The sequence below is a fragment of the Malania oleifera genome, chromosome 1 (assembly GCF_029873635.1).
Source record: "Malania oleifera isolate guangnan ecotype guangnan chromosome 1, ASM2987363v1, whole genome shotgun sequence".
Lineage (NCBI taxonomy): Eukaryota > Viridiplantae > Streptophyta > Magnoliopsida > Santalales > Ximeniaceae > Malania > Malania oleifera.
Genome location: NC_080417.1, coordinates 33,761,091 through 33,773,427, shown reverse-complemented (window position 1 = coordinate 33,773,427; position 12,337 = coordinate 33,761,091). Strand labels below are relative to the sequence as shown.

The 12,337-nt window shown below is 34.6% G+C and overlaps 1 protein-coding gene across 1 annotated transcript; it reads left to right on the top strand.

Annotated features, from left to right (window-relative positions):
* The first annotated feature begins 1,246 nt into the window (after positions 1–1,246).
* LOC131156591 (syntaxin-112-like) lies at positions 1,247–12,198 on the top strand. The gene is made up of 9 exons (XM_058110432.1): positions 1,247–1,422; positions 2,437–2,716; positions 2,841–2,912; positions 4,595–4,654; positions 5,028–5,122; positions 5,965–6,034; positions 6,166–6,263; positions 11,169–11,176; positions 11,267–12,198. The coding sequence occupies exons 2-9, from the start codon at positions 2,588–2,590 to the stop codon at positions 12,196–12,198; spliced, it is 1,464 nt and encodes a 487-aa protein (XP_057966415.1). The 5' UTR covers positions 1,247–1,422; positions 2,437–2,587.
* Positions 12,199–12,337: the final 139 nt, after the last annotated feature.

Here is a 12,337-nt window from a genome sequence, read left to right as displayed (position 1 = left end):
CTTGCTGTCATCTCTTCTTTTCATCAAATTACCCATACGTTCTAGGGTTAAGCGAGAGAAACAATTCCTACGAGTTTTTCTTCAAGATTGATTTACGTTATGGTTGATTCTGATATGGTGTTTATGAAACTTTATTGTGATATCTAGTGGAAGAAAGGCTTAAAAAGAATTAGATGTTATTACTCATATCAATAAGATACACTTTTCTTTTTGGGAGTCTTCCTATAAGAACTCCACGGTTAAGCGTGCTTGGCTTAGAATAATCTTGGGATGAGTGACTTTATTGAAAGTGTGCGTGAGTGAGGACAAAACACACTGAAAAGGATATATGTTGGTCTATGGGTCCAGTCATTAGTCCAATAAGACCCGCCTCCCTATTGTCTGATCCAAGTGGAGGAGGAGAGACGCAATGCTCCATGACAAACTTAGGTTGTGGCGTTACAAAATGATATCAGAGCAATTACCTAACTAGAAGTGTGATGAGATTCACATTGCCAGAGTTTGGAAATGTGGGTTCGCAACGAGAACTTTGCATTCTGCAAGTAGGGGAGAATGTGATATCCCGTGGAAGAAAAGTTTAAAAAGGATTAGATGTTACTACTCATATCAATAAGGTGCATCTTTCTTTTCAGGAGCCTTCTCATAAGAATTTTTCGGTTAAACGTGCTTGACTTGAAGTAATCTTGAGATGAGTAACCTTCTGGGAAGTTTTCTCAGAAAGTGTTGAGTGAGGACAAAACATACTGAAAAGAACACGTGTTGGTTTGTGGAGTCAGTCATTAGTCAGATAAGACCCCCTTGTTGTCTGGTCTAGGTAGAGGAGGAGAGACGCAGTGCTCCCTGACTAACCTAGGTTGGGGCATTACATCCGGCCTCTGCCCTCTCGGCTTTGTAACAGTCTCCTCTCTAGTCTCTATTTTATGTGCAAAAAATTAAAGGAGAAATGACGTTTGAAGGGCCGAAACAAATCTCGTAGGACTTACTTCCCAACATGCCATGCGTCACAATAAGAAGGTCTGACCTTTTAAATCTCGCCATTTACTACAGCGAGATTTAAAATTTTTTTTAACATAGTATTATTTTATATTTTATTATAAAATAATAATAAAATTGCAAAAAACTCAATAGAGATGTCTAGGTTAGAGAATCATTTTCAATCTATGCGTAAAAAATAATCAATATTTATAATGCCGATTTTACCCATCCCGCCAGCTTAGATTATGATTTCTGGGTAGGGTTTTTAGACCTTTCTCTGCCATACCACCTTATCAATTCGTCTTCTGGAAAAGTACTCGCTCTGATCCTCCCTCGTGTACGCGCAATCGCCTGAGTGCGAGCAGTTCTGTGGCTTCTGCTCTTCTCGTGCTCAAGCCTCCCGCGATCATGCTTGATTCAGATCTGATTTCATCATTTCAGCCATAGGTAATGCTATTTTCTTTAAATGTTTTTTGAAAATTTCATAAAGTTTTGGTAGTTTTTTCTGGTTGAGTTATTCTGGTAAATACTCTATTTTGAGGTGAACTCTTAACGTTTTTTTTTTTGTTATATAATATGATGTTTTTTTTATGGATAAATTCCTTCTTCAAAAGTAGATTCCTAAATTGTTTAAAAGCCATAATTTGAGGTGAACCCAAGTTTTTTATTTTTTGTCATATTAATTTGATCTTTTTAAGGGTAAATTCCTTGTATGAAACTACATTCCTATAGTCCAAATCTTTGTTTGTAGGAGCTTGACCCTTCAATTTTTTATTACCTATTCGGGAACTTCCAAATTCCAACTCCATTGTAGAACAATTTTGTTTTTACTAGAGAACAGTTGAATAAATGCATTTGGAACTTTTAAGAATGGACAACACATGGTTTTTCTTTTAATATTTATTTAAATTTCGCCAGTAGTTTATTATTCTTGAGATTTGTTGTTATTGACAATGTTGCTAATATTTGAACTATAAGGAACTTATGGGTCGATTGGTTTGCAGATTGGCTATTACTTGGAATAAGATAGAATATAGTGAAAATTTTGACAATATATGTAATAGCTACTCCTCGTTTGTTTCTTATTATTTCATTTAACATGTAATAAGAAATAAATAGAGATTCCCATGGTAAAATTTGAGAATAGTTATTCCTTATCTATTCCTTGTTTGGGAATTATAAAAAGTTTCACATTATTATTTGTTATATGTAAACATAATTTTTTGTATTACTAATTTATTCCGAGTAAACATTACGTGAACCAAACAACGAATGTAAGGTTAGGGTAATGGTGTTATATTGATAGCGAAGAGTTCAACTATTGAAGGAATTATAAACGCAGCATAAATTATATGTGATATTTTTGTAATTGTAAATGAGTAATTAGAATAAATTAATTGTGTAAAATCAAAAAAATTAAAGTGTGTTATGCACAAGAGTCTTAGCCTCCACTGGCTGTAGGTCCTGGATTTGCTACTGTGTGCATACGTTGGCTAAGTATTGAGCTGGGCGCGTGCCTCCTGCCAGTATTAAGTAGAGCCAAAACAGTAACTTGTTGGGTATTGGATCAATCAGCAGCTTCTTTGTTGCTTGGATTTCTTTCTTATTTTGAATGGCGAGTCTGGAGCATTCAGATGGGAATTCCGAAGGTATTGGCTCTTCTGCACCAAATTCATATGGAGCCGTAGTTCTTGGAGGCACCTTTGACAGATTACACGATGGCCACTGCATTTTCCTCAAGGTCCTCTCTTTCTCTTTTCCATCCTAGTGCCCTCTCAACTCCTTTTTTTTTTTTTTTTTTCCTTTCTCTTTTGAACTTTCATATCTTCGTTAAAGTTAAAAGGAAAAATAAAATCTTTTGATAGAAATCAGCGGAGCTGGCTAGGGATTGGATTGTGGTGGGAGTTTGTGATGGTCCTTTGTTGACTAACAAAAAGGTATGATTATATCCAACCTTCAATTAGTAGAATAATTTAATTCCATGTGATTCTGTGATAATGATGTTAAAAGCGATACTAACCTCTAATATCCCTAGTTTCCCAATTGCTTTTTTCATTGTCACAAAGTTTGTTCAAGGATCATGGGATAGCTCAGCTGCTGCATGTCTGTACATGTGGAACATTTGGGCTTAAACTCCATATAAGCTTAATGAAGTTAATGTTAGTCATGACTGACAGCTGTTATATTTTAAGCAATAAATAAAGAAATGACTCAAACATTGTTAATTATTAAAATAGTAGCATCGCTAATATACGAGAAACAGATGTTAGTTACGTACTCATGTTCCTACATTAGGCATGACTGGCATTGAGTTAATTGTCTTCGAGTTGGGTTGGCTTGTAGTAAGAAAATGGGAGGAGGGGAAGCAGATGTTAGTCATGTTACTATGTCAAAAGTAAAAGAGGTTCATCTCTCTTGAAAAAAATTGTAAGGTTGTCCTACTACTCAGTACTTACATTTATTGAGCTGATGAATGCTCATTTTATTGACTCTAATTTCAATATTGATAAAGAGCAGCCTGGTGCGCAAAGCTTCCATGTATGTGTGGTCCAGGCAAAGTGTGGACCACGATGGGTCTACATATGTACATATGACCTTTATGCTGATATGACCTTCTACATATGCATTTAACCCATAAAATTTTCTTCTGATATATGAATTTGACAGCAATATTTTCCTGCTGCAGAACAGTTAATGGTTCTTCCTACCATTAGGATATCAGCCTATAGTGGATAGATCAGGGATCTAATTCACAATATTCAGAGAAGATAGGATACTGATATAAATTAGACTAATTTCTAAATGTTTTATTCCAGGATGATGTTGGGCTTTTGTGGAGCCTAGTTATGTTTTGATTTGGATGACAACCCGACCTCTATTTAATTAGAGATTTTTATCCTAAGGCTTAGTCCATGGAGTGAACGGCCCAAGCCGCAGCGCTCATGGACTAAGCGGTACAAGCCGTACTTGTGGGGGTTGCCCCCGGAGAAAATTTTTTGGAGCCCATTCGGAACGGAACCGTAGGCACAACATATAAAAGGGTGCTTTCGGGTGATTAGGGTTTTGGTGGTTGGATCCGCGAGAGAGAACGAGAGCGAGAGAATTGTATCGCCACACTCTCTGTGATTTCTTCCTGATAATATTGAAATCCCTGCAACTCCGTGGACGTAGGCAAAATTGCCGAACCACGTAAATATTGTCTTGTGCGTGTGATTGAATTTTTTCTTTGGCGTTATTCTTTCTCTATTTGTTTCTCATAGGTTTCGGAATTTGTTCGCATATTCCTAACAGATGACTCTCTTGAGACCACTTTTCCTGAGAAGGAATGCCTTTGTAGAATCAAATTGCATTTACACCATTGAGATACTATCCTACCACTCCACACATAGTCCTCTTGAATTTCTCCAGTAACTCATTCGTAGTTGTTCATCTAACGAAGCTAAATTTTTTGTGAATTCTAACAAAAATTTATGCTCCTCACTGTTGGAATTTCCCCAGCCACACCCTTGTAATAGAAATTTAAAGGTTATGTGACTCATGCCCTAGTTTGAAGGCTTAGGCGTTTGAATCTGTGCTGATTATAATATGCAATGGTATGATTTTTTCATCACTTTTGCAGTTTCCAGATCTAATAGAACCGATCGAGAAACGGATGCATGCTGTTGAAAATTACATCAAGGTATTTGAATGGAACAATGCCCTGGATATCCTGTTTCATTTTTTTAAGTTTGGACAGTTGCATGCCATTCATTTTTAAATTGATGGATCACAAGTTGTCTGCATTAGAATACATAAAAAATGGAGTTTCAAAGAAATTTTTATCTATTGTAGCTCGATTTATGGGTTTGAATTTGCTCCATGTGTCTTATGCCTTTTCCACCTTTCTCACTATTTATTCTTCCACATAATTTCCTAATTCCTATGTATGTGCTGGACAGCTTAACACCGGCACAAGCATTGTTGTCAGGGAAAGATTGAATGTACTAAAATCATTCTTATATTATTGTGTTTGACAGTGTTTATTTTCCTTTTTCATGCAAGTGCTTTCTCAGTCTGTCAAGCCAGAGCTGGTAGTACAAGTTGAACCTCTTACAGATCCTTATGGTCCTTCGATCAGATATGAAAATTTGGAGGCTATTGTTGTTAGGTTTGTCTATTGATCCACATTGTTGTCATCTGTATCATATGGAATTGGGTTGCGGAGATCTTTTATTATTTTAGTAGTTATTATTACTTATTTTTTCTAACACATTTTTTTATTTATGCAAAATTTTCTTTTCTTTTCTTTTCTTTTTTTTTTTTTTTTGAGCTTATGCTTGTTTGTGCAAATATTGGAAGCCTAAAAGTCAAACTGATCTAAAACTTGAATCTAGAAGAGCTTTTTTGCTTCTGCCTGGATGCTTTTTGGATCTTTGCAATGATTCAGCATCCAAAAGTTTGGATGGCTAGGCCACCCCAGGGCCTTTTTTTTTTTGGATTACGCACCGGGTTTCCACGTGTCCGTTTTACGGTCCACGTGACTAATCCCGCGCCCTTGAAGCCGACCCCACAACTCCAAAGGGAGGTAAATTTCAGGAATCCAGGGGCAGAAACGAACCCGAGAGGATTTGAACACCTGAGCTCGTAAGAGGCACTCCCGCAGCCCACACTACCACCTGAACTACACCCCAGGGCCTTTTTGATTGCTTTACCTTGTGCCATGGGTGGGGATACTTCGGTGCCCAGGATATCTGGTTAATATACGGTTGCGCCCCCTATTATATAAAATAATGGTTTAACTAGTCTTTCAACTGGACTGAGTAGGATGGATCCTGGGGGATTCAAGTGCGATCGCATCATAATGTTATTCCTTTGATTATTGATGTAGTTGGGAGTTTTTAATCAAATAAATAACATGCTGCATTACCTTATTCTGCATTTTCATGGTATGCTAAGTTATCCAAGAAAATATCAATAGCAACAGGAATGAATAATGTGATTGTCTAGCAGCAAAGAGACGTTGCCTGGTGGAATTTCGGTTAACAAGAAGAGAGCTGAAAGAGGCTTCTCAGAACTAAAGGTTTGATTTTAGTTTGAATGCATTTGCCAAAATACTCATTTGAAACATTTTATGCAAAAGGGAGTTGCTTAGTAGTCCCCCGAAACAAATTGTTGAAGATTAAGCTTTACTGTTCAGGATTTTGTCTGCAGATAGAAGTTGTCGATCTACTTCCTGAAAAGTCGAGTGGAAATAAGCTGAGTTCAACCACATTAAGGAGTCTCGAGGCTGCGAAAGCCCGGAAAATTGAGCAAGCATAAATTGGTACATATGCCTGTCAACAAATCCAGCACATAGTCTGAAAGGAGCTGTCCTTCCAGTTACAATCTGCCATCTTCGTGTCGCACAGGTGCTAGCTAGTTTTTGGGTATAATAACTATTCAGAATGTGAACACAATCTCATTCAATGTTTTAAAAGGCCCAGTCAACGCTCAGGTCAAGCATGTCTAAAGCGCCTTGAGGCTCAATCTAAAATAGCAACTCCCAAAAAGACTAAACATTGTTTTTTGAGGCTTATGCATATGTATGAAAAGCATGTTGTTTTTTATTTTTTTTTTGGTTGCATCTTTTTAGTCGATCCTCATTTTGGGGTGTGTGATTCTTAACCTAAATTTGGCTCGAAAAATTGAACTCCATGTTTATATAAAAGGAATGTCATATTGAATTTATTTCTAAAACTTTTGAACCTTGCTCATTTTGAAAACAATTGGGAGTTGAATCTTTGATATTGAAAATAATTTGAATTTTGTTAAGTTGTATATATTATTCTTTGCATTCTCATTATTCTAATCATATTAACTAATTATTGTTTGATTGAAGGATAAACCTTAGCATACATTCAATTACGTTTTTAATTTATTTCAGGTTTGAGAATATTAATTGAGACCGTTAATTCTTAGTTTTAAATTTTGATATCAGTTGCATCTACAACAGCAGATGAGGCTCATACATTTATTGGTGGTCTTAAATTCTCATCAAATAGTCAATTTTTACAGTAATTTTTTGCTTTTCACTAGCCCCTTGAAGTTGAAATGGCTATCAATTCTCGATTTACGAAGTTAATATTAAAATTTTATACGGACTACTCGAAAGTTATAGTTTAGAAACATTGGTAAAATATATTGAAGTTCTATTCATGGAGGAAAAAAAATATAAAACTTGAGATTAATGGCCCAAGTATATTTATTTATTTATTTATTTTTTAGTAATCTATCTCTTTTTTATTGACGATTATTACGAGGAACAAATAGCATTTCAACTTTTGAAATTATATGAAAGATTGAATTTACATACTAGTTGGATATTTTATTTGACCGCTTATGTCCAAACTGCATGTATTTATATGATAAATAATATTTAATTGATTTATAAACTTTATTTATTGTTTGAAGGAATATCATTATTATATTAGAATTATTAGACCTCATACATCATAAATACCTATAACATTTTAGTTTTAAGCATTGTATTATTGTGTATATTAGTACTTTCCAAAGTTTTATGCTTTATTGCATATTTTCATCATTTTTGAAATAGGGTTCAAAAGTAATATTGACATTGAAATTTCTATAACTTTGAAGCCTCAAATTTTGGTGACATTCAAAATATAAGACCTTGATTTATTTAAATATTGTCCTATTAATGTTATGCGATGCTGCTTCGGGCTCAATTAGTTAGGTGTTACAAAGTGCACATTCAAAATTTAAGGAAATTGGTTGTATACACTTGGAATAAGTTCGGTAAAGAGTTGGCAAGGGTTAGTAATCTTGAGTGCCCATACAAAATTTAATAGGTTGTGAAAACTTGGAATGGGTTCAGTAAAGTTAGAAATTTTGATTTGGCCTACTTAGTGTAGAAGAAATTCTATTATGAGGGAAGTTAAGGAGTAGGAACCCATTGAGCTATTTGTGATCAACCACATGAAATGCTTTAAAATGAATGATGTGTTATGAATGGAAGGCTTAGGTATGAGGGGATGGCTTAAGCATTGGGTTGGTTGGTCTTCCTATAAAAGATACTAAATGTAATTTTGTATGAAGTATTTTTAAATGAGGTAAAAAAAAAAGGATATAGGTTGTAGTTTTACGAGGAAGTTTCCTTAACTATCACGAAAAAAAAAATGAGAGAATGATGTTTCTTTTGAAATGATAGAAGTGTTAGTAGTTTAAAAGACATTTATGTTTCGATTATTTTTTATGTTCATAGTTTCCAAAGTTTTATAAAATAATTTTATGCTTCAGAGTATATTTTTTTAACGTTTTTCACAATAGAAGTTGAAATTGTCACTGACGTAGAAATTTTCATAGAAATTTCTATAATTTTCAAGCCTTAAAATTTTAGTTAAGGTCAAATTTAAAGGCCTTGATCTATTTGGAGATTTGTCTTGTTATTCGTGCGATCAAAATTTAAGAAATGAGTTGTGTAAATTCAGCATAAGTTGGGTAAATAGGATGTAGAGTAGTTTAGTAATTTTAATTTGGCCTACTTGGTGTAGTAGAAAATTATAGCATGGGGAAAAGTAAGGTATAGTGGGCTAATGGATTTGTGATAAACTACATGATGCTTAAAATGAATGATTTGGTATGAAGGTGTTAGGTGTTTCCGCAAATATAAACTTTAACGAAGAAATTTTTCAAACTTTTCAAAATCAAGTTGTTGAGGGATATTGATTTCGTTTTGAGGTTTTGAAAGGGATTTTCTTAGCTTTTATGAGAAAAAGAAAAAAGAAAAAAGAAAAAAAAAGGAGGCAATGATGTTCTTCATAAAGTGGTACAAGCATTTGCAATTAGACGAACTATTGAATTAGCTCTAAAATGGGATTTCTAGTTGTGTTGTGAAGGTGATTTACAAATTGATATTATAATGGTTAATAGGACTAAATTTAGATTGGTCAATGCAAGAAGCATAATTGATGACATTTCAGTTCCCAATAACTCATGTAAGCTTTTTGAATTTGGGCTGTCTATATAAGAGAAGGCAATTGAGCTATTCATCAAACAGGTGATTGGTCTAACTTGAGGATGAACAATTTTGTAGTTTGGATATAAGAGTCTCCTAACATTGATTTTTTGATATTTAAGAAGAATATTGTACTTGATATTTCTATTAATCAATTAAATTCAGTTGACTTTAAATAAGAACATAACTAAATGATCGTATGAGGATTATTATGATTATCAAGAAAGAAAAAAACCAATCCTAATGTGTTTTTGGTAACTGTGAGAATCGAATCAAGTAATCTCAAATTTACAAGTTGATGTTGATAAGCTTGTTTTACAATATAAGTATGCTTATCACACGTACTTGGTCCTAATACAATATATTTTTATAGCAAACGCATTACAAAGGTGTATTCTAATTTAGATACTTACATAGGGCAAATAGTTTTTTTTTATTTTTTATTCCTCAAGTGCAAATGCGAGGCGAAGATTAAAGCCTTTAAAAGTTAAGGTTAAAAGCATCAACTTGGAAGAGATGCCCAAGACCTAATCTCATTTTCAAGGAAATTTCTAGCCTCATTTGGGGCGAATATTATTCGTACATTTTGAGGGGTCAAATCTAAATAAACTTGACTAAGCATTCTTAACATATATTTGGATTACTATCCAGGAGAATGATGTTATTTTGGACTTAACATTCATTTCACACAATTTTAGGGTTTGTTTAGTTTTGGAAAATATTTTTTAATTTTTTAATTATTTTTAAATTTCCAATGAAATATGAAATGTCAACTGGTTTTTTTTTTTTTTTTTTAATTTCAAAATAATCACCAAAATGACAACTTGTTTTTTAGTTTTTCAAAATTTATGTAAAGTAATATTTGGAATTATAGATTTTGAGGTTTGAATTCATATTTGTATGGATTTATAAGAAATTGTATGCATAGTCTACACAAATTATGATTAAGATTTGAACTTCATGCTCTCATAAGTAAGAGTAAGAACTAAAAATTTATACCCCCAGGGTGTGGTTCAGGTGGTAGTGTGGGCTGCGGGAGTGCCTCTCATGAGATCAGGTGTTCAAACCCTTCTGAGCTCATTTTTGCTCCTGAACTCCTGAATTTACCCTCCCTTTGGAGTTGTAGGGTCAACTTCAAGGGGCGCAGGATTAGTCACGTGGACCGTAAAACGGACACGTGGATACCCGATGCGTAATCCTAAAAACTAAAAATTTATAAAAATAATGAAAATATATTTTCCAATTTGTAATATAAGTTTAAAAAAATTAAAAATATTGTGACATTTTTGTAATTATTTAAAAAATTAGGAATGAAAAATAAAATTATTTTCGCATGCAAATAGAGGTAATACTATTTTGTTGTTGACTTATTTCATACAAATGTCGTATATATGAAAAATTAGGTGAATTTTTTAATATAACTTTTTAAAAAATTAAATAAAAAATAAAAACTACTTTTCACACTTAAACGGGCCTTTAAATTTGGCTCTTAATATAAAAAGGTACAATTATATTATTTGTTTGGTTGATTTTGCATACCTGACCAAATATGTGATATTCTTTTTTTTTTTTCTAAAGAAAAATTTAAATTTCCATTATAAAGCATATAATAGGATAAACAAATTTGATGGACAAATCGATTTTTTAATATTTTTTAAAATATGAGGAAGCAAGCAGTAATATAGAATTTATAAATTATGGACATTAAAATTTTAGGAGGAGCCACGCATGAAAAGTGTAAAAAGGGTCTTGGCGGGATCGAGTATAACGGCTTTTTACAAAAATATAGGAAAAAAAGTGAACGTTGGCCAAACCGAACCATCGTCTTCGTCGTCGTTTCTGATTTCCTCTCTCTTTAAAATCAAACCCCTCACAGAGCTTTCTCTCATTTGAACTGTGAATTTCCCATTCATCCTTTTCGTTGGAACCCCAGAACCCTAATTAAAGCCCTCTCTCATTCCCCAACAAGAGAGCATCACTGGCAATCCCATCCAAGGACTTCAATTTTGCGCAGAGAACAACGCAATCAACGATCTTCAAGGTTCCAACAAGACCCCATCTTTAATTTCTTTCTTTCTTTTCCAATTTTCATCGGTTAAGTGCTCTGAAAACGAAAAAATAGTTCTTGATTTAACCCATTTTCGGAATTTCACTTTCATGGGTTTCTTTGGTTAGAACAATCGTCTCTGTTTTGCAGTCTGCATTGTACTCGTACATTTCTTCTTCTATGCATGCTTCTGGCGCACTCATTTTTCTTTTTGTTCACAAGATTTGATTTTTGTAAGTTCATTGCAGGCGGTGGGTCTCGCGAGGTGGTTTCAAAGATGAATGATCTTATGACAAAATCGTTTTTAAGTTATGTGGAATTGAAGAAACAAGCCCAGATGGACATAGAGGCCGATGAGGCTGATGTAGAGAAGGGCCAATTCGCCAAACCCGCAGATGAAGAGAACCTCTCTCAGTTCTTTCAAGAGGTTGAAGCAATTAAGACTGAAATGGAGGAGATCACCAATCTCCTCTCTGATCTCCAGAACCTAAATGAAGAGACGAAGTCCACACACAGTGTTAAAATTCTTCGTGGCCTGAGGGATCGCATCGATGCCGACACCGTTGCAGTCCTTCGCAAGACACAAGTCGTGAAGGTGAGGCTCGAATCTCTCAATCGATCCAATCAAAACAATCGAAGAACACCTGCATACCAAGAGGGAAGTTTGGTTGATCGCACGAGAACATCGGTAACCAATGGGTTGAGAACTAAGCTTAGGGAGATGATGACTGATTTCCAATCACTGAGACAAAAGATTTTGTTGGATCATGGAGAAGATCTCAAGAGGAGCTACTACAATGCAATGGGGAAGGAACCGAGTGAGGAATGGATCGAAAAGATGGTTTCGGGTGGTGGGAAAGTTGAATTGTTTAGAGGGAAAACCGAGGTGATAAGCTTGGAGAGCAATGAAAGGCATGAAGCAGTGATGAACATTAGGAGGAGCTTGGACAAGCTTCATCAGGTTTTTCTTGATATGACTGTTTTGGTGGAAGCACAGGGGGAGAAGATGGATGATATTGAACAGAATGTGGCTGTTGGGGGGAGCTTCATCAGTGGTGGAACCAACAGTCTTTTCTATGCTAATCAGAGGAAGACGAAGGGGAGGAAATGGGTATGCTGGGTTTGGGCTGTGGGGTTTATTATACTGTTGGTGTGCTGCATTTCATTGTTGACTTCATGAGCTTTTTGTTTTCTTATTAAATTGTAGTTGAGAAGAACATATAGTAGGGGGTATTAGTAGTTTTTTGTTGTTTCAATTGTTGAATCTTTTCTTTCATTTCAATGGAAAAAAATAACTTGATTTATTTGTTAACAAAGAC